A 19,306-nucleotide genomic window follows, 5' to 3' on the forward strand; every position below is an offset into this window, starting at 1 on the left:
GCAGGGGACCAAATTGGGGCCCTGGCTCTTCCTGGTAATGATAAATGACATCAATGTCAATGGCGTCAACCTTTGGAAGTACGTCGATGACACATCGATGGCCGAGACAGTCCACAAGGGCCAACCAAGTGGAATCCAATTTGCTGTAGACGACCTAGTTAGGCAAGCCGAAATAGATAAGTTCCAATTGAATGAGACCAAGTGTAAAGAGTTGCAGATAAGTTTCTCAAGGTCTGTAGATTCTTTTGAAACAGTTACTATTAACAACAAACCAATTGAGGTTGTAACTAGCGCAAAACTTCTTGGTCTCACAATTTCAAACAATCTAAAGTGGAACGCTCACATAGAGAATGTTATCAAAAAAGGAGCCTGTAGGCCATATCTTTTAAGGCAGCTTAAGCGTGCAAAAGGAGATCCTGCGCAGCTACTTTGTTTCTATACTACGTGTATCCGGCCCATGTCTGAATATGCCTGCCAAGTTTTCCACAATGGTCTGCCTGAGTGTCTCTCTGAAGAGCTAGAGAAAATTCAGCGCCGTGCACTTAGAATTATTTTCCCAGATTTAGGCTATCAAGAGGCTCTAAAAGAGTGCAATATTGCCACCCTCCACCAACGGCGCCAATGGCTGACAGAGCGCCTATTCAATGAGATTAAGGACAACAGCCTCCACAAATTACATGGCCTTTTGCCGTCACGTAATCTTAGTACTGTAGCCTTAAGGAGAAAGCGCGCTTTTAACGTACCTCTTTGTAGAACAAATAGACTAGTGAATAGTTTTATCATGCATAACGCGGCTATTTTCTAATGGTTTTATTGTAAATTCGCCGCTATTTTCTTTAATTTCATGACGTAGTATTTTGTTCCTTTGTTTTATTTATTTACTGTTATTTATTTATAATAGTTAGTCTTAGTATTCAACGTATTGTACAGTCCGTAATCCAGCCCTTGGGCTGCAATGGATTTTTAATAAAGCTATCTATCTATCTATCTATCTATCTATCTAAAAAAAGATTAAATGCACATGAAGTCTAAACTAGTCAACTAGAAACTATTTCTCGATTATCTCTGGAATTTTATCCTTAAGGGCTTATTGATTTTCCAAGATTACAAAGGTGATGTTAAAAGTACACTATATTGATATGCATAATTTTCTATTGGAAAAGCAAATGAAATACTCACAATCAGTATATCTTATTAAAAGGAACAGTAGTAATTAAAGTTTCCATGGTCTCTACTACCTTGTGTTTTTAAGTACAAAACACCACTGTTTAAGCATTGAAAACAACCATTTGATTCATTTACAAGAAAACGGAGGCTTGATATACCACTCAGTGTGGATAGAGCTAAACTGAATACGTCTATGATCAGCAGGGAAACTAAATTTACGGCAAATTGTGTTTAAATATCTGTTAGCTGTTTTGAAATACTCACGCGACACGCTGACTGGCAATATCTACCTTAAAACTCACTAAAACAAACGTGCTTTCCTTGATCCACTTTAACTTAACAAATTTAAAAAAAAAATAAAAATAAACCACGGGGCCCTCAATCGGCTGGTGATGTGAATCTTCACTGGAACGCATCACTGACTGCGGTCTCCGGGCTTCCCTTGTCTCAGGCAACTCTATGTTTCTCCTTCATGAGTAGAAACCTTAAACAAATGTAAAATCACTCTTTAAACCCTAACATGCTGAAATGTTTTCACTGTTTATGGTCCATTATAGGCCTGTAGGACCGTCGTCATACTAACCCAGCATTAACCAGAGCCCCGGTACCTTTGAAAGTGAGATTGCTACTAGAGCAGTAAACTGGAGAATCTCAACGAGACTTTTTGCTGCTCACCAACTAGTCAAAATTTTAGTCTATGATAGTGGAATGTAAATTGCTCATATGATAAGCAAAAATTTATTAACATATGACCAATTTACATTCCACAATCATAGACTAAAATTTTGATGAAATAAAAATATTAAAAGATTCTAAAACACTAATTTACATGCTCACGCCATTATCGACTTTCTAAAATTAGCGGACACACGCTTGGCGAGCTCTTCGGGCTTGTTACCGCGCTTCTGAGGTTGAATCACTCATTATCGAGAGGTTGTAGTTGTGGTTCGACTTCCACGTTGGTGCAAACCTAAAGTGAGGTTAGTAGGTTGCGAACACCATCGTGTCTCTGCGCTACGAACCCTCCCTTTTTGCATGACAGGGCATGGCAGACGGTATACTTCTCACCACAAAAACACTTGCTTGGTAAGTGGGACTGGGGCATATTACACCTTAAATGCAGAGAGTATCTGAATTCTTTTTTATTCAGCACCAAGCCTTGATCAACAAGAGGCAGTGCGGTAAGCCATGAGCTCGCACCCTTGTCTCTCGATTGGCAGCAGATCTGAGGGTAGAGTGAAAGTTTCCATTCTCGATTACACCGACGCAGTTTTCAAGGCTTGATGTTGTCTCTTTAACTCCTCCGTAGAATTCTCGCCTGTCACCATTAACATGCTCTGTGTGGTAATAGAATCTACGTGCGGTGCTGTTATTGACGTAGAAGCAGCAAACTGCTGTGGAGCTTCAAACCGTAAGTCGGGTACGCCTAGCCCTCCTTGAGCGGGTGTCAAAGTAACGAGCTGACGCTGATCACTAGGGTGGGGCTCCGTTTGACGAATCGCGCGAATAGTGTTGGGAGAAGTAAGTCGTCGATCGCCTCTTGGATAGGGTCAACGTAATCTTCAAACGACTCTTAGACTATTGTGCGCATGAAATAGGTAAACTTGGATTTGTAACCCTTCGTGAAAACAGTGTAGGCTGCATGAGGCTGGCTCCTTGCTATCCCAGATAGTGCTTCGAGTTCTCCTTTCCACCCAGAGACCTCCGGCTTTTCCCGACATTATTGATCTTTGATGATGACGGCCCCTAAGTGGCGCTGACCTTCAGTTGTAATATTGACCTCATCTCCAAACACCCTCTTTGTCTTACCTGCAAGTACGTCCGACTTGACAATCAGCCAGCTCTTTGATCTATTCACTAGATAACCATACTTCTGTCCTTCCTGACTCAGGTGATTGTACCAGTTATACAAAGGCACAATTTGTCCCCCCCCCCGCAGAGTGGTCGGCTAGCCATACTTGTTTAACACCTGGTGTTCTTGTCCTTAAGCTCTGGATCATGATAGATAATTGGTCATATGATGACTGCCGCTTAAAAGCTAGCCAAGCGTGTGTCCGCTAATTTTAGAAAGTCGATAATGGCGTGAGCTTGTAAATTAGTATTTTAGGATCTTTTAAAAAATGCTTTTATTTCATCAAAATTTTAGTCTATGATAGTGAAATGTAAATTGGTCATATGTTATTATTATTATTATTATCATTATTAACGTTCTTAGACATGATGAATGACATTGACAAAAAGCAGAAACTTTATGTAATCCAGAAAATTATAAACATAGCCCTTAAAGCAACATATTACATCTTTTGTTGAAGAAATAGGAATTGGGATAGCCCAGACTTAATGCAATTTTGATTTCTTTTCTTTTCTTTTTTTTTGTTGAATATAATACAACCTCAGGCAGCATTTTTAAATTGCCTATGCGTAGCGAGATTTACAATTGTACATTCAAAAACACAAATAAAGTTTCCATCACCATTATTATTATTATTATTATTATTATTATTATTATTATTATTATTATTATTATTCGGGGCCCTAGTCCTTCCTCTTTTGTGATCCATCTGAAGCGATTCCGAGAGAAAGGAAATTTGTACGATAGAACCATATACAAATGGGAAAAATCTGCACAGGAATGAATGCTGCAAGAAAATATTAAGTATCTCTCGGCTGTCAAACAATAAGGAAGCGCTTTTTGTTACACATTTTAACTTTTGCTACCCATTAAAACTATCTGTAATTCACCTCTTTCGCATTTCCCATAATGCATCCTTTTTGCCCCCCCCACCCCCCCCCCCCCCCCCCCCCCACAAAAAAAACATTGAATATTGAAACGAATGGTTCTGCAAAATGTGGGGGTTAAACGTGGTAGATTATGGGAAACGGTGTGGCGAATTGCCAAATTCTTGCTTACCCTTATTTTCCGAAATCCAATGTCACGTTATCCCCAATCAGTATAAATGGCGCCCACTGCCCAACATCAGAAAAGCCGTTTTCTCTCATCCACTTCATGGCCTGGTGAAGAGATTCACTGGCACTTTCCCCACTAACGAGGTGCTCGTAGAAGCTACTCATAAAATGCTTTGTTGCTATGTCTTCTATGGCCCACAGGGCCACTAACACTGACCGTGCACCGGATCCTAAGAACGCTCGAGCAATTCCAACCACTCCCTCCGTTTTGATCTCTCCTTTTGCAGAGTGGCAACAGCTAAGCACTACCAGTTTGGCCCGGAGTCGAACTTTTGAAATTTCATCCATTTTCAGCAAGTAGTCCTCTTCTTCAGGTTTCCGATCGCGGCTGAGAGGCGAAGGGGCAAGAACAATTTCTCCCCTTTCGGCATCACCATGACAGGCAAAATGTATCAGACTCACTGAATTTATGCTTTGAAGAACCGCCTTCTTTGTGGCCTCCTTTCCTAGCAGAGGTTGTGTGCCAATCAGTTCTCCAATCATTTTAGCTTCTTCTCTTGCAAAAGGCAGCCTGGATACTTGTTCAGGAGATCCCTTGTAAAGCACCTCACCAACCTCAGGGTCCCCCACTATTAGTGCACCAGTCTGACTGTGATAATCTTCTGGACTGTCCCGAATGAGCTTGAGAGTTGTAAAAGACGGAACAACGCGGATTCTGAAAGTCTCTGATAAGTGCTTCCCGCTTGCATCCTTTAACGCAGCAAATGGAACTTTGAACAAGGAACCTTCAGGAAAGATCAAAATATCTGATTTATCAAGTAACTCAGCGACAGGAGCGATAATGAGCTTGTAACACTCAGCAAGAGTAACGATGGCTTGTTGATTCTCATCATGTTGTTGTGCTGGTTTACGTTTTGGGGGATCACAACTTGAATGAAACCAGGATCGATCTTCACATCGCCCTTGAGGTAGGATGTTTCTAAAGGTTTCATCAATGAAAAGGTCATCTAAAGTTCTTACAGTTATTCCTGGTGCTTTTTTATCCAAACAGTCATTGATATTCATGATTTCACGGTATGCTATAGCTTGATCTTCCTTAACAATCCAGAATCGTATCATTTCAAGGAAATAGGAAATATAGAGACCCACAGAATCCCTTTCATTCTTCATGACGCTTTCAATGCCATCGCATGACTGTGGTTCGACTGACATTTTATTCTCTAAAGCGTACTGAGATGACAACAGGTCTGCCAAGGCTCTGGCCCGTCCAAACTCTAGAGCGTGTAAAGCCTGGGAAGGATGTCCAGCGACAGAATACGATAAACTTAGGACCTGGAAAATCTTACCGTTCATGTCTAATAACGAGATGTTAAACTGATCATAATCAGTTAGGTGTTGTCGTATTTTTTCAATCGTGTCAATACCTGCCAGGAGATACGATATAGACTCATTAAAATTGTCTTCCCACTGAAGTATCCTTGAAAGCGAAAGATAGTGCTGTAACTGGAGCAATTTGTTTCCATTCTGTTTGCTGATCGTAAGTCCTTTCTTGAAATATTGTTTAGCCATGTAATAGTCACCGATAGATTCAAAAAATGATCCTAGCTTGTCGTAACACCTGGCTTCTTTTTCTCGGTTACCAGTCTCTTTTGCTATTCCCAGTGCCTGTTCGTAATATTCTTTAGCCTTATCATCACCCAACGACTGACACGCATCTCCTAGCCCTATGTAACAAGAGACTTCGTTTTCCCGGTTTCCTAGTTCTTTCTGGATCGCAAGTGCTTTTTCATGGTATTCTTTAGCCTTGGCACATCCACTATTAGACAGCGAGGCTTTGCTACCTATTTTAAAAATACAGGTACCAGGCATCCTGCCACCAAATTCTTTCAACATCAAAAGTGATTTTTTGAGGACTTCATGGCGACTAGCATCTGTCCATTTCATTGCAGCCCCTAGATGGTTATAGCACATGGCTTCAATTCGTCTGTCTCCTAATTCGTTTGCCATTCTAAGAGCTATTTCAAGACATTCTTTAGTCTTGGCAAATTCACCGAGAGACGCAAACACAGTTGCTAACTCATCGTAACAGAGGACTTCAAATTTCTTGTCCTTTAGTTCTTTTGCGATTCTAAGTGCTTGTTCGTGATATTTTTTAGCCTCGGTATATTCGCCTAGTGTCTGAAGCCCATTTCCTAGTATTCCGCAACAGCATTTTTCAAAATTTCTGTCCCCTATTTTTCGTGTGATTGCGAGTGCTTGTTCGTGGCATTCTTTAGCCTTGACATTTTCATTGAGAGACTGAAAAATAATTCCTAGGTATGCGTAACACAAGGCTTCCAGTTTCTTGTCCTCTGTTTCTTTTGCGATTGTAAGTGCTAGTTCTTGATATTCTTTTGCGTTGGCATATTCACCGGTAGAAAAAAGCACAGTTCCTAGGTTCATGTAACAGCTTCCCACTCCTTTCTTATTGCCAGTTTCTTTCATAATACCCAGTGCTTCCATATAAAGTTCTTTTGCTTCTTGATATTTACACTGATCCTGATGTATCATTGCCAGTCTGAAGGATATCATTCCTTCCTCATCTCTTTTGCCACTGTCACGAAGTAAAACGAGTAGCTTTCTACCCCATTCTATTGCAGTTGTGCAATCATTTAAAAGAAGGTAACCTTCATATAATCGGCGATGTATTAGCACAGAACATGCAACTTTTTCTTCTCTAACATATGCGTGAGTGATGTTACTTAGAGGAACTAAGCATTCCTTGAATAACTCTATTGCCTTAACAAGACGACCGGTATTAAGGAGGAAAGTGGCAACAAAAAAGCCATAACAACAAGAACGTGCTGGATGAACTTCATTTGTGCTATCCATGACAGGAGTTTTGGTGGCCTGTCTAAAAGCAGAAGGAAAAAGAAAAGTTTGCAAGCTTAATGCATTTCATTTCTAGGCCCAGAATGGTACACTGTACTGTGGAAAAGATTCTGCTGTTAAGTTAGTAGCAAAAAACGAAAGTTTTGACACAAAAATATTGTAATGTCATACAAATGCAGTTTAAAAAATACAAATTGACGGAGGCTATGTTCACACTATACCGTATAGCTTTTGCGCCGGCACGAAACCCATACCGGATAGAGCTTCTGTTCACACACAAGAACAGTGATTTCAGTGCGATTTCTGTAACGGAGAAAAGCTGCACCGCGCCGATCTCTAAAGTGGAGAGTCACATACGTGTTCATATTGTACCAGATAGCTGCTTTTCGTGTCGGCCCCATAAACTACCCGGTATGGTGTGAACATAGATTAAATTAGCTGTTCAAAAAAAGAAAAGTGACTTAGGGTGTGTTCCTTTCGGCGAGTCCAAAAACGGATTTTTGATCCTAGATTTTACGGATTTCGAGGACGAAAGGAACGTAAAATCCGAAACTGGATTTGTAACCTTAATTGGTAACCTTTCGCAAACGCGTGCAATATGCATGATAGCCTCTCAAGAAATGCCGTGTTTTCTACTGTTTGACAAATTATGCGATTATACCGTGCAGAATTTTGTGGTCGGCAGTTCGAATAGCTAATAGCGGCGATGGAACATATAAAAGAGGGTCTCCATGGGGTTAACCGATAGGCGTAAAACGGCCAAAATTAAGTCGATAGCCGTAAAAATTGAAAAATTTTAACCGTTAGCCGTAAATAGGGTAAAAAGAGTTAACCGTAAAAGAAACTGTTCCCTAGATTTGCTACTTTTAAGGGAGGTACTAAACTCACTTATGGTTGCGTTTTTTATTTCCCGGCTAGTGTGACTCCGTACGCACGTTAGGCGAAGCGCCTTTTAGGTGTTGACCAAGACCTAGGCTCCATTTACGCCACTCTCTCGGGGAACTAATTTTTTCCATAGCGAAAGTGGGTCTTCTTGCTGGGGATCAACATTTGCGATTTTCAGGAGGTCGTGCCCTCGAAACATTAGTGAAACAACACGCAGAGATGTCACTGTTTGTAAAACACGTTGCCGATAAACAACATTTCCCTGTTTTTCTCTGACGCTACGGTGGACATTGCCATGCCTAGTCCCTGTACGGCGTCTTCCCACGCAATCTCGGTCAAGGCATTTCGGTGGCGAACTCGCTAGGACCACGTGACCCGAAACGCATTAGCCGCGCGGAATAATGAGGCCTACGGACAAGGCAACGGCAGAAAGTTGTTCCGTACAGTCCTTCGCTATCATTAAAAACACTGGACACGGGAATTTTGTTATTGGCCGTTTTCACGTTACAGCTAGAAACGGATTATCCGTCTGAGACTAGCCTGTGTACAGTCGCGCCCTCCCCACACACACCCCTTCTCCGATATTTTTCTGAGGGGAGGGGGCGGCTGTACACAGACTATCTGGAACGGATAATCCCGTCTTCAAACTGTCCGTCGAAATTGACGGATATAGTCAGGCGGATTGTTCGTTCAAAATTAAAACTATTCCATTTTCAAATTAAGAAGTAACACCTATCTGACGCGAATCATCAAACGGATAACCCGTCTCACGGCCATTTCTGTTATAATGAAAGTCGCGCCCCGGCCTTGAGTTGGGCGTTTGCGTGTCCGCTTTTGCTTATTTCACAAAAATTATTTTTAAATTGACTATTGACATTTCTATGGGTAAAATAGTATTAGAAGTGAAATTCTTTATAAAAAGTATGATATATCAAATGTTAAAATTTTTCAAAAGAATAGCTTGTTTCATCCCGAGATGATCCGAAGACCTTTATTTTAATTTAAAAACCAGCTTAATTAATATTTAACTTTTTGAAACAAAAGAAGTTAATTTTTAACTTTTTTGTTAACCGTAACTGAAAAAATTAACCGATAGGCGTAAAAGAGCCAAAATTTTAGCCGATAACCGTAAAAGCCACCACCCCATTGAGACCCTCATAAAACAAATCGAGAAAGAAGTGCGTTAAAGTTAAAAATTATCTAAAGGTTGTCGGCTCACAGTTTGATCCAGTTTCGTAGTTCGGATTTTTTTTACGTAACAAGATCGAGGCCTATCGCGTGTACAAGCGAATTTGTAGAAAGATAGCAATTCATTTGTCCCTTCATTACTTCTTATTAGTGTTTTAAGCAATCTTTAGCGACAAATGGTTAGTTGGATATTTTACTGTGTTTTACGGCAAATAACAGCAACAAGGAAACTCTACAGGAATACTTCAACTGGACTGAAATACCGCTGGATCATCTGACTAATTTCGGATCCACTGTGAATGGAACAGCGTAGATCACTAATCCTTTAATCTGGATTTGGATTCTTCGGATTTCAAATCCAACGAATCCTTTTTGAAAAAGGATTCACCAGATCAAAAATCCGGATTTGGATTCACCGAAAGGAACACACCCTTAAGCTCTGGGATTAATGATGTTAAGAGAACCATGGGCAACCAAAGGTCACTGGTCATTAAAATCCACTGGGATCACATGACCACGTTTCAGAGCGCAGGACATTAAAATTGAATCAAGACTGTGCTGTGAGATCATTAACGAGAAGAGGGTACATTTGGAAACTGTTTTAGTTTGAAGGGAGCCTTGCGTCTGGCATTCAATGGCTAGTGTGGCTCACACGGGCAAGCACCAAGTGCTGCGAAAGCTAAACCTTTCGTGTCCAGAGCTTCTCTCATTCTAGTGAGCACAATGAAAATCGCTCTTAAAATGTGCGCAGAGTGTTTTCCACATTTAGCTAGCTTTTTTTTTTGGACTTTTCGGGGCGTTCTTTCAATTCTACACTTTTTGTAGCATTACTGATATATTTTTTCATATGGTAGACTAGTGCGGGTTTGTTTAATCAACGTTCTCTTAGACCAGTGTTTCACGGAAGGCATTTGCAACACAGTTAGTTTGGATTTGTTCTCGTACACTAGCTCTTTGACCAAATAAGGATAAAGAGGCCGGGAAACTTACGAAGACCACTGACTAGCTATACCATCTATATAAAGACAGTTTTACCCGAACGCGGTTCTCGGGCACTAAATTTTAGGGGTAACCCTGGTCAAAAACAATTTCCAAAATCGGTCGCTCTAGAACCGACACTAATGACATTCAGACTAAATCCTGTGCACAGAACTCTTTCAAGAGGGTCTCAATAGGGTGGCGGCTTTTACGGTTATCGGCTAAAGTTCTGGCTTTTTTACGGCTATGGTTAATTTTTTCAGTTAACGTAAACAAAAAAGTATAATTTCTTTTGTTTCAAAGAGTTAAATATTAATAAACGTCTATTTTTGTATCTTTAAAGCAAAATAAAGATCTTTGGATCATCCCGGGATGAATTTAATTAGAGAAAATATAATAATATAATAATCACCTAGCCTTTCCTTCAAAAGTCACATGAATGCGCTGTAAAGTTATCTGAATTTTGGAATACAAGTTTATTGTTTGATTTAAATTACAAATTTATTAATGGGGGCTTCGCTTTTAGCCCTGGCTAAATCCATATATATTACCGCGCATCGCCTTTGTTTTTAGCGGAGCTCTGGCGCAAGAAGCACGCCTGCGGAGCACCATGGGTAAGTAAATCTACCCATCCCAGAAAATTTGGTAATCACGTGACCGTACACCGCTCGCCCGCTGCCCGTCCGTCCGCACCACAGGGAAACCAATGTTCAATCCCACACTTTCTAGCTAGTTTGGGAGCACAGGAAGACTGATGTTACACACAATCAATGTGTGCACATCAATGTTGTGATCAATTGACAGCTGTCAAAACAGGGTCCCGCTGACCAGTATCACCTGACAGTATCGCGGTCTCAGGTGTCGACCCATCGAGGTCGAGTATTGTTTTGAAGTTATCCGCTGACAAGTTACTAGTTTTCAAATGATTGCAGGCTCAAGTTTAATTTTTTCAATTCATATGAAATATGTTGTGTTTTATATGTGCCGCAGAATTAAAATTTTTATTTCAAGCTGACCTCGGAAGCGAAGATTCAGCCAGTTTTTACAGGCAGGGAAGACATGCCAGTTGCTTTTGACTGTTCTCACCAAGGTCACGCGTTGGTCACGCTCTACGTCTGCTTGTCAAAAGTGAGAACCGGCTCACCGTATAGGTGATTTTGGAAATTTTTTCAACGGTTTCGCTAACGCGTGCTTCGATCGTCCTGAATATTGAATTAGTGCAATTTGTATTGCAAAATTGTAAAATACTGCATTCTGTCCGAGGTCTGTATGATAAAAACAGCGCCTCATGGTACTATTTCACCTCAGATGTGATATATAAAAAATATATAAGGTTGGCTTACATGTCCCCAGACTTGTTGGCAAGATTTTGTAAAGTAAACTTATCGAACGCAAAAAATTCGGCCTGATTTGTTTTCCTAATGTACTGTGATCAAGAACCATTATGCCTATGCTATTTTTTAGGAGTACATATAAGGCTATCAAGTCGATGTAAGATTAATTTTTGCTCTTAGCTTGGACTGTTTGCAAATTATTTTTCTGTAAAATTACTTAGCCTTTCCCTCAAAAGTCACATGAATGTGCTCTAAAGTTAACTGATTTGTGGAATACAAGTTTACAATTGTTTGATTTAAATTATAAATTCGAGTTAGTAGGAGCTTCGCTTTTAGCCCTGGCTAAATCTATATATTATACTGAAGAATCGAGCAAACCGTCATTCGATCGTCTTGTAAACCTGGTAAAATATTATGCAATGCTTCGGAAAACTGCTGACGGTAATGACTGCGGACGAATAACAGCGACTTAGGTCAAAAAAAAAATTGATCCGCAAGATAAAACTCTCACAAAAACTTCGTGCCACGTGCACGCGGTATCTAAGAATAGATTTCTTTACTTTGAGAGTACTTACTGTTCAGCTGGCTTTCACCATCTGAGTCAAGCAACAGATCTAGCTGCTAGGTCGATAAAGAATAATTTTTCTGTTTTGCCGTTGATTTTGGCTAGGCTTTACAATATTTAGACCGAACTTCCTGGCTTGCTCGTTAAGGCCAAGAAAGTCAATAACGTTTTTCTCGAATGTTAAAAGTGACCGATGCTTCTAGTGTCTTGCCTTGTATCTTCCGATTGGCCTTTCTTCACGCGTTGGAAAAATACTAACAACAACTTTCAATACTGACACCGATTTACTCATATGTACACTGGATGGCGAAATTAGAGATCTTAAACAAATCGCTGTCAACTCGTCCTACAAAACGCAGGTCAAGTGAGGTCAAGCAAGACTCCCAGTAGGGATCATGAAAAGGCGTTTTGCCTAACGGCATATAGCCTGCGGAAACAGCCGTTTTCTCCTCGTTCTTCGCCGCTGGGGACGTCCTCGCGAAACGTCCCCAGCGACGAGGAGCGAGAAGAAACGGCTGTTTTCGCAGGCTAATTAACGCCGAAAGGAGTCAAAGTAGCCGCGAAATAAGTCAACCGGTCATAAGTGACTTTAGCACCTTCCTTACAGTCAACAAACCTGGGGAACAATTTCTTTTACGGTTAACTCTTTTTTACACTATTTCCGAAATTTTTCAATTTTTACGGCTATCGACTAAATTTTTTGCCGTTTTACCCGTATCGGTTAACCTCATTGAGACCCTCTTTCAAGGACTAAGTCTAGCTACAACCTAATTTAATGACGAGTAGTTTTGAGGTATTGAGCGCTCTCTATTTCACTCCACTTACAAAGCAGACAAAGTTTTGTGGATTGTTTTAGAGTTACTTTACACGGTGGCTCGCTAAAGAGATCGTTTGTCGCTGTAGCCACGAGAGAATGCGAGTTTTTTCCTGTTCTTTATTTTTTCATGTTTGGCGTTGCGTAAAGTTAGTTTTATTAGTACCTTTGTTATCGCGCTTGGAGTAGTTTTTTGTTAGCCTTTTTTCATATGCGTATTCTTTTTTTAATTCTAGTCTCGGCGTCGCGTTACGTAATCGTTATTGCCAATTTTTATAAGTTCATTAGGTTTATTGTTTTCAGTCCAGTTTAGTTTAAAGTTTTATTGTTTTGGTTCATGTAAATCAGTCGCTTAGTTGTATCCGGAGTTGCCGTACAGATCTTGTAAGTATAGTTTCTCCTGTAAGTTTGCTCGTTTTCTTAGTCATTCGTTGTACTTTAAGTTATCGTTTTTGGAAGGTTTTCGGTCCGCGTTTATTAATTCTGTATTTTCTTTTTTTTGGCTGTAATTGTTCTAGTGAATCGAGAAGCAAAAGCCGAATTCAAACTGTACGAGAGTGTTTTTTACATGCATTCAAAGATCTGTTAGTGGATGTCATGTGTTTCGGAGTTGATCGGGAGTGGCAAAGAAGACGCCGTTTTCATTCTGAAGATGCTTTAGACAGTCTGCGACTGAAAAATTCAAGAGCTGGGTACTTGTCGAGAATAACCAAGTTGTACCGAGAAACTGAAGAACTCTTAAAGACGCAAAGAATTTCAATGAAGTTTCGGAGAAATTATTGGACATTGACGAAGCCTTTGCTCGCTTCGAGGAGGCGCATTACGATTACATTGCCACTTATCTGGAAACTAAGAAGAATGGGAAAGCGAAGCACGTTATTTTAAAGAACATTGCAACCGAAAAATGAATTTTGAATCAAGAATTGAACAATGGATTCATAGCGTAAAGGTGCCAGTTGTAAGTCACGAAAATATAGAGACACCGCCTGAAGATGTCGTCAGCACCGCGCATTTATCTATTAGACAGCTGAAGGCCAAGCAAGCGTTGGCTCATTTAAAGGTGAAACAGTTAACGCAAAAGCAAGAATTATTACGTCAGGAGGAAGAGACTAAATTAAAGTCAGAAGTTTTGGAGGCACAGTATGAAGTCCAAAAAACAGACCGGCAAGTTAAGTTGTTGCAAGATGAAGATATCGATTACCCTAACTTTCCCGAGGTGTTTAATCCGTTTGATAAAGGAGTTGAAGGACGATCTACGAGCAGCTACAAGCAGGAAGACCCTGAGCCCAGAGGCGGACAGAAATCAATTGAGTCCAAAGTTTCACAGTCACAGTTGAATCCCAATGCGCTAGAATTCAAAGGTCTACCAGCCAGATCCAGCACAGCCTCCTCTTATTCAGAAAACGAATATATTTTGCCTGAAGAATTTATAGACAAGATGGCGTTAACCATAAAGCAGCGGTTTGTGTTGCCTAAGAAGGAGTTGGCAATCTTCGATGGTGATCCCCGCGAGTACTGGAATTTTATTAAATCGTTTGAAACAAGCATCGTCTCTAACGCAGCTAGCGAAAGCGAGAAGCTTATATACCTTCTTCAGTACACATCGGGTGTCGCAAAGGACACGATCAAATGTTGCTTGTACAAGGATCCTTCCCTAGGATATCAAACTGCAAGAAAGCTACTTGAAGAACGGTTCGGACATCCCTTCGGAATTGCCTCGCAGTACGTGACCAAGCTAACAGAAGGTCCTCTTCTGAAGCCTTCAGATCGTACAGGATTATTAGCATTTGCTGACCGGTTAAAGGATTGCGAAAATACACTTGAATCTATTGGCTACCTGGATGAAATCAATGGCGCCGACAACCTAAGAAGAATTGTTCAGAGGCTGCCGTTTCATCTCAGGACTAAATTTGTTGAAGTAGCAGATCAAATCCAGAAAGCAGGTCAAAGAACGAACATTAGTCACATTGAAGAATTTGTCAAGATCAAGGAGAGAGCTTCAAATAACCCTGTGTTTGGTTGCGTGATAGACGTCGCACGAGACAGATCGGATAGTCAGAGACGTAAGCCTAAGCCTAAAAGAGCTACATTGCCCGATGAGCGCGGTAACGTATTCAGTATTCAAGAGATCGATTCCGGAGAAGGACAGAGTTCACCTGGTCACAAAGAAGCCCCACCTACGAGATATGCAGTCTGCCCGGTATGCAATGCAGCTCACCCCTTAGCGAAATGCAAGATTTTCATAGAGAAGAATTTCGAGGAACGTCTACAAGTGATGAGGAAAGCTCAGTTATGCCATAATTGCTTCAAGTACGGCCACATTGCAGTGGGATGCTTAGCAAGGAGTACATGTGAAGTCCAAGGTTGTAAGGGAAGACACCATACTTTACTTCACCCTCCGCCCTCACAGCAATCAGTTGAAAACAGAACCAAGTAAGCAGTGGTACGCCGTTGCCAAGTGGACAGACTAACAGTACCTCAGCATGAGGGGGAAAGGTTTGCCTTAGGGTGGTCCCTGTGAAAGTCCGAAGTCGCGATGCAAACAAGGCAGTGGAAACGTACGCACTTCTAGACAGCGGTTCAGATATCTCCTTATGCGACAAGACTCAAGTGAGGGAGCTTGGAGTTCGAGGGCAAGAAAAAACATTCTTCCTGACAACTCAAGAAAGAGAAGACAGCCCAAGAGTTGGTCATGAGATCAGCCTAACCGTAGAGCCACTTGATGGTACTGACAAGGTTGAAGTTAAAAGACTATGGACTGTTGATAGACTGAACGCCTCACGCCGAAGTATCCCTTCAGAGCAAGATACAAGGCGGTGGCCTCACCTTGAAGACATAAAGTATAAGCGAGAAACAAGTCCGATTAATCGTAGGCACCAACGCGCCAGAGGCCTTCTGGGTATTAGAAGAAAGGTGTGGTAATAGAGGAGAGCCATATGCCATACGAACACCTCTCGGTTGGACACTCATGGGCTCAGTGGGAGGCATCGATTGCTGAGAACGCCATCTGAATGTTAACTTTGTTCCCTTAGAGGAGTCCGCGAGAAAAGATGAAGATTCTCTCATGCAGCAAGTCTAAAGGTTCTGGGCCATAGAGAATTACGGCTTGGCGGGTGACTCTAACGTGTGCATGTCGGAGGAAGACAAGAAAGCCCTTGCAATCATGGAACGATCTGTGAAACTTGATCAAGGTCATTATCAGGTGGCGCCTCCCTGGAGACAGTACCCACCATTCTTGCCTTATAATCGGCCCATGGCAGAACGAAGGCTTCAAGTGCTGAAGAGAAGGTTTCTGCAGGATGAAAAACTCTTTGAAAGTTACAAGACCACCATGGAAGAGTACATTGCTAAAGGACACGCAAGAAAGGTACCGTTTAACGAGGTTCATGTAGACGACAAGCGGCCGCTGTGGTATTTGCCTCACCACCCTGTTCTAAACAAGCCTGGCAAAACCAGAGTAGTCTTGGACTGTGCAGCCAAGTACGGAGGAACATCTCTTAACGATCAGCTTCTTACTGGATCGGACTTGACCAATTCTATAGTTGGCTAGTCTCCCTCGCAGCCGTTTTTTGGATGTCACGCAACGCTCCCCCAGAAGAACTTTTGGGGAAGCGTTGCGTGACATCCAAAAAACGGCTGCGAGGGAGACTAATAGTTGGCGTGTTGATGAGATTCCGTGAAGAACGAGTCGCGTTATTAGCTGACATCGAGTGCATGTTCCATCAAGTTAGAGTAACACCAGACGACCAAGACGCGTTCAGATTCCTCTGGTGGCCGGATGGTGACTTGAGCCAGCAACCAGTCGATCATCGTATGGAACTTCATTTGTTTGGCGCAACGTCGTCACCGAGTTGTTGCAACTTCGCATTGAAAAGGACAGCAGAAGACAACAAAGGCAAATTCTAGGAAGAAGTGGTCAGGACAGTCAAAAGGAACTTTTACGTCGATGACTGCCTCAAGTCGGTTAAATCTGCAAAAAACGCTGTGGAATTTGTGCATCAGCTAAGAAGCATTCTGTCCAAAGGAGGATTTCGATCAACCAAATGGTTGAGTAACAGTTCAGAGGTCTAAGACTGTATTCCGCGAGTTGAGAGAGCCCCGTCAGTACTTGACCTTGACCTGGACAAAGTAAACCCACCGATCCTACGGACACTGGGGCTCAAGTGGGATTTAGAGAAAGACGAGTTTACTTTCAAGGTTACCCTAAGAGACAGACCAAATACCCGTCGGGGAATACTCAACATGACGAGTTTCGTTTATGATCCACTTGGGTTGGTCGCGCCAGTTGTTCTAACGGCAAATAAGTTGCTGCAAGATCTTTGTAAAAAGAAAAATTGGATGGGACGACCCAATCAGTGATGAAGATGGTGAGAGATGGGAGAAGTGGAAGAGTCAATTACCCAGTCTCTCTCGGATCTCGCTTGGAAGATGCATTAAGCCGTTGTACTTTGGGGACTCGAAATTTGCCGAGTTGCACAACGTCGCAGACGCGTTGCAGATAGCATATGGAGCGGTCCCGTATCTCAGAATGGTGGACGTTGAAGATAAAATCCATTGCACATTTCTTATTGGAAAATCTCGCCTAGCACACCTGAAACCTATGACTGTACCGAGATTGGAACTTTCCGCGGCAGTCTTAGCTGTTCAGTTGGACAAGACTGTTCGAGAGGAATTGGACGTTCCGATTACACAATCAACATATTGGTAAGACTCCACCTGCGTGTTGCAGTACATCAGAAAAAAGTCGAAGAGATTTCACACGTTTGTTGCAAACAGACTGTCAGTTATTCACGAGATCTCAGCCCCCCACCAGTGGAGACACATAAGTTCCGAGCTAAACCCGGCTGATGAGGTTAGTATAGGTCTCACAGTAGAAGGGATGTGTGAAAACAGCAAGTGGCTAAATGGTCCTCAGTTTCTAACCAGGAAAGATGAATTTGGGCCTCGTGATCCTACACTTCATGAACCGGAGTTATCCGATGACGATCCAGAGATCAAACGTGGTCAGTCTAACGGCCAATCATCGTCTCGCCATCAAAGTGAAGATGTTCTTTCAAGTTTGATCGAGCGCCATTCATCATGGGAAAGATTAAAGAGGGCAGTGGCCTGGTTACACAGATGTAGAACGTGGTTCATTGAGCGATACAGTCGAAGTCCAATCAGTTCCAAAGTTAAGACTAGTGCAAAGAGAAGAATCCTGTCGGGTAGACGAAATGAAAGAAGCTGAAAGGGAGATTATCAAGCACACACAGAGAATTTCATTTCCCGAAGTCATCCAGGCCTTGCAAAAGATTGGTTCATTACAGCACCCGCGTCAGGCAAATTCTGAGCTGAAGAACCTGAAGATGGCTGGCCATATACACAAACTTCATCCGTTGTTGGACGAGATGGGAATTTTAAGAGTTGGGGGTCGACTGGAAAACGCTCTAATCGACTACGATACAAAGCATCCAATCATTCTGTCTTACCAAGATCACGTGACAGATTTAACCATCTCGCAGCATCACCAGAAAACCGGTCATCTGGGTCAAGAGTACGTTTTGTCTAACCTGCGCACCAGTATTGGGTAATCAAGGGACGATCAGCTGTGCGGCGTGTGATCAGTGGCTGTTTTCTGTGTAAGAAACTTGGTGCCGAGCCTGTGGAACAGCTGATGGGTGATCCTCCAAAGGAAAGACTGATGTCCGAAGAACGGCCGTTTACTCATGTGGGGGTGGATTATTTTGCTCCTCTTTATGTACGTCAAGGTCGTTCAAACGTGAAACGTTATTGTTGCCTTTTCACCTGCCTTGCTGTTAGAGCCGTCCATATCGAAGTTGTCCATTTCCTTGACACCGATGGCTTTATAAACGCCTTGCGAAGATTTGTCAGTTTGAGAGGATGTCCAACTACTATCTTCAGTGACAATGGTACAAACTTTCGGGCAGGGGAGAAAGAGCTCCGTGAGTCGTTAAGTAAATGGAACAAAACAACGATTCATGACTTTCTTCGTCAGAAAAACATCATCTGGAAATTTAATCCCTCTGGAGCATCTCATATGAGTGGAGCGTGGGAAAGAATCATTAGATCAATTCGCAAAATCCTAAGAGCCTTGCTGGGACAACAACTTGTCACTGATGAAATGCTGCAAACCCTCATGGCCGAAGTTGCAGGCATTTTGAGCAGTCGACCTTTGACACTAGTGAGCAGCGACCCCAAGGACCTAGAGCCTCTCACACCGAATCATTTGCTGTTATTGAGATCGAATCTAAGTTTGCCCGTTGGGTCCTTTGGCAAGGAAGATAGTTACAGCAAGCGCTGATGGCGACAGGTGCAGTACATCTCAGACATATTCTGGAAGCGCTGGCTAAAGGAGTATTTGCCAACCCTACAAGAAAGAGCAAAGTGGATAAAGCCTCGACGTAACTTGGAGATCGGAGATCTAGTATTGATTGCAGATGAAAATGTCCATCGCGGAAAATGGCCGTTAGGCAAAGTTGTTGATGTCTTTCGCGGAAAAGACGGATATGTCAGATCAGCAAAGGTTCAGACGAGTTTAACGGTTCTTACAAGGCCATTAACAAAATTATGCTTCCTTGAAGCACAGAGAGCGGCAGA

At 42.0% G+C, this 19,306-nt stretch overlaps 2 protein-coding genes and 1 pseudogene across 2 annotated transcripts; 2 read left to right on the forward strand and 1 right to left on the reverse strand.

The window, feature by feature from the left end:
• Nucleotides 1-19,306, forward strand: part of LOC140940656 (uncharacterized) — a 114,662-nt pseudogene that overhangs the window by 22,656 nt on the left and 72,700 nt on the right.
• On the reverse strand, nucleotides 739-6,166 carry LOC140941346 (tetratricopeptide repeat protein 28-like). Its single transcript, XM_073390327.1, has 2 exons — nucleotides 4,079-6,166; nucleotides 739-1,651 (listed from the first exon to the last, which is right to left on the reverse strand). The coding sequence occupies exon 1, from the start codon at nucleotides 6,079-6,081 to the stop codon at nucleotides 4,081-4,083; it is 2,001 nt and encodes a 666-aa protein (XP_073246428.1). The 5' UTR covers nucleotides 6,082-6,166; the 3' UTR covers nucleotides 739-1,651; nucleotides 4,079-4,080.
• On the forward strand, nucleotides 13,614-15,631 carry LOC140940659 (uncharacterized). Its single transcript, XM_073389648.1, has 2 exons — nucleotides 13,614-15,142; nucleotides 15,217-15,631. Exons 1-2 carry the CDS (start codon nucleotides 13,614-13,616, stop codon nucleotides 15,629-15,631), a joined length of 1,944 nt encoding a protein of 647 aa, XP_073245749.1.

Source organism: Porites lutea, chromosome 6 (assembly GCF_958299795.1).
Source record: "Porites lutea chromosome 6, jaPorLute2.1, whole genome shotgun sequence".
Lineage (NCBI taxonomy): Eukaryota > Metazoa > Cnidaria > Anthozoa > Scleractinia > Poritidae > Porites > Porites lutea.

Excerpts from the sequence above, each read along its gene's own strand:
- LOC140941346 (XM_073390327.1), bottom strand. The coding sequence starts at position 6,081 with ATGGCAAACGAATTAGGAGACAGACGAATTGAAGCCATGTGCTATAAC.
- LOC140940659 (XM_073389648.1), top strand. The coding sequence starts at position 13,614 with ATGAATTTTGAATCAAGAATTGAACAATGGATTCATAGCGTAAAGGTG. Across the intron at positions 15,143-15,216 it reads TCAGTTGAAAACAGAACCAA|GGTGGTCCCTGTGAAAGTCC; the intron begins GTAAGCAGTGGT and ends GGTTTGCCTTAG.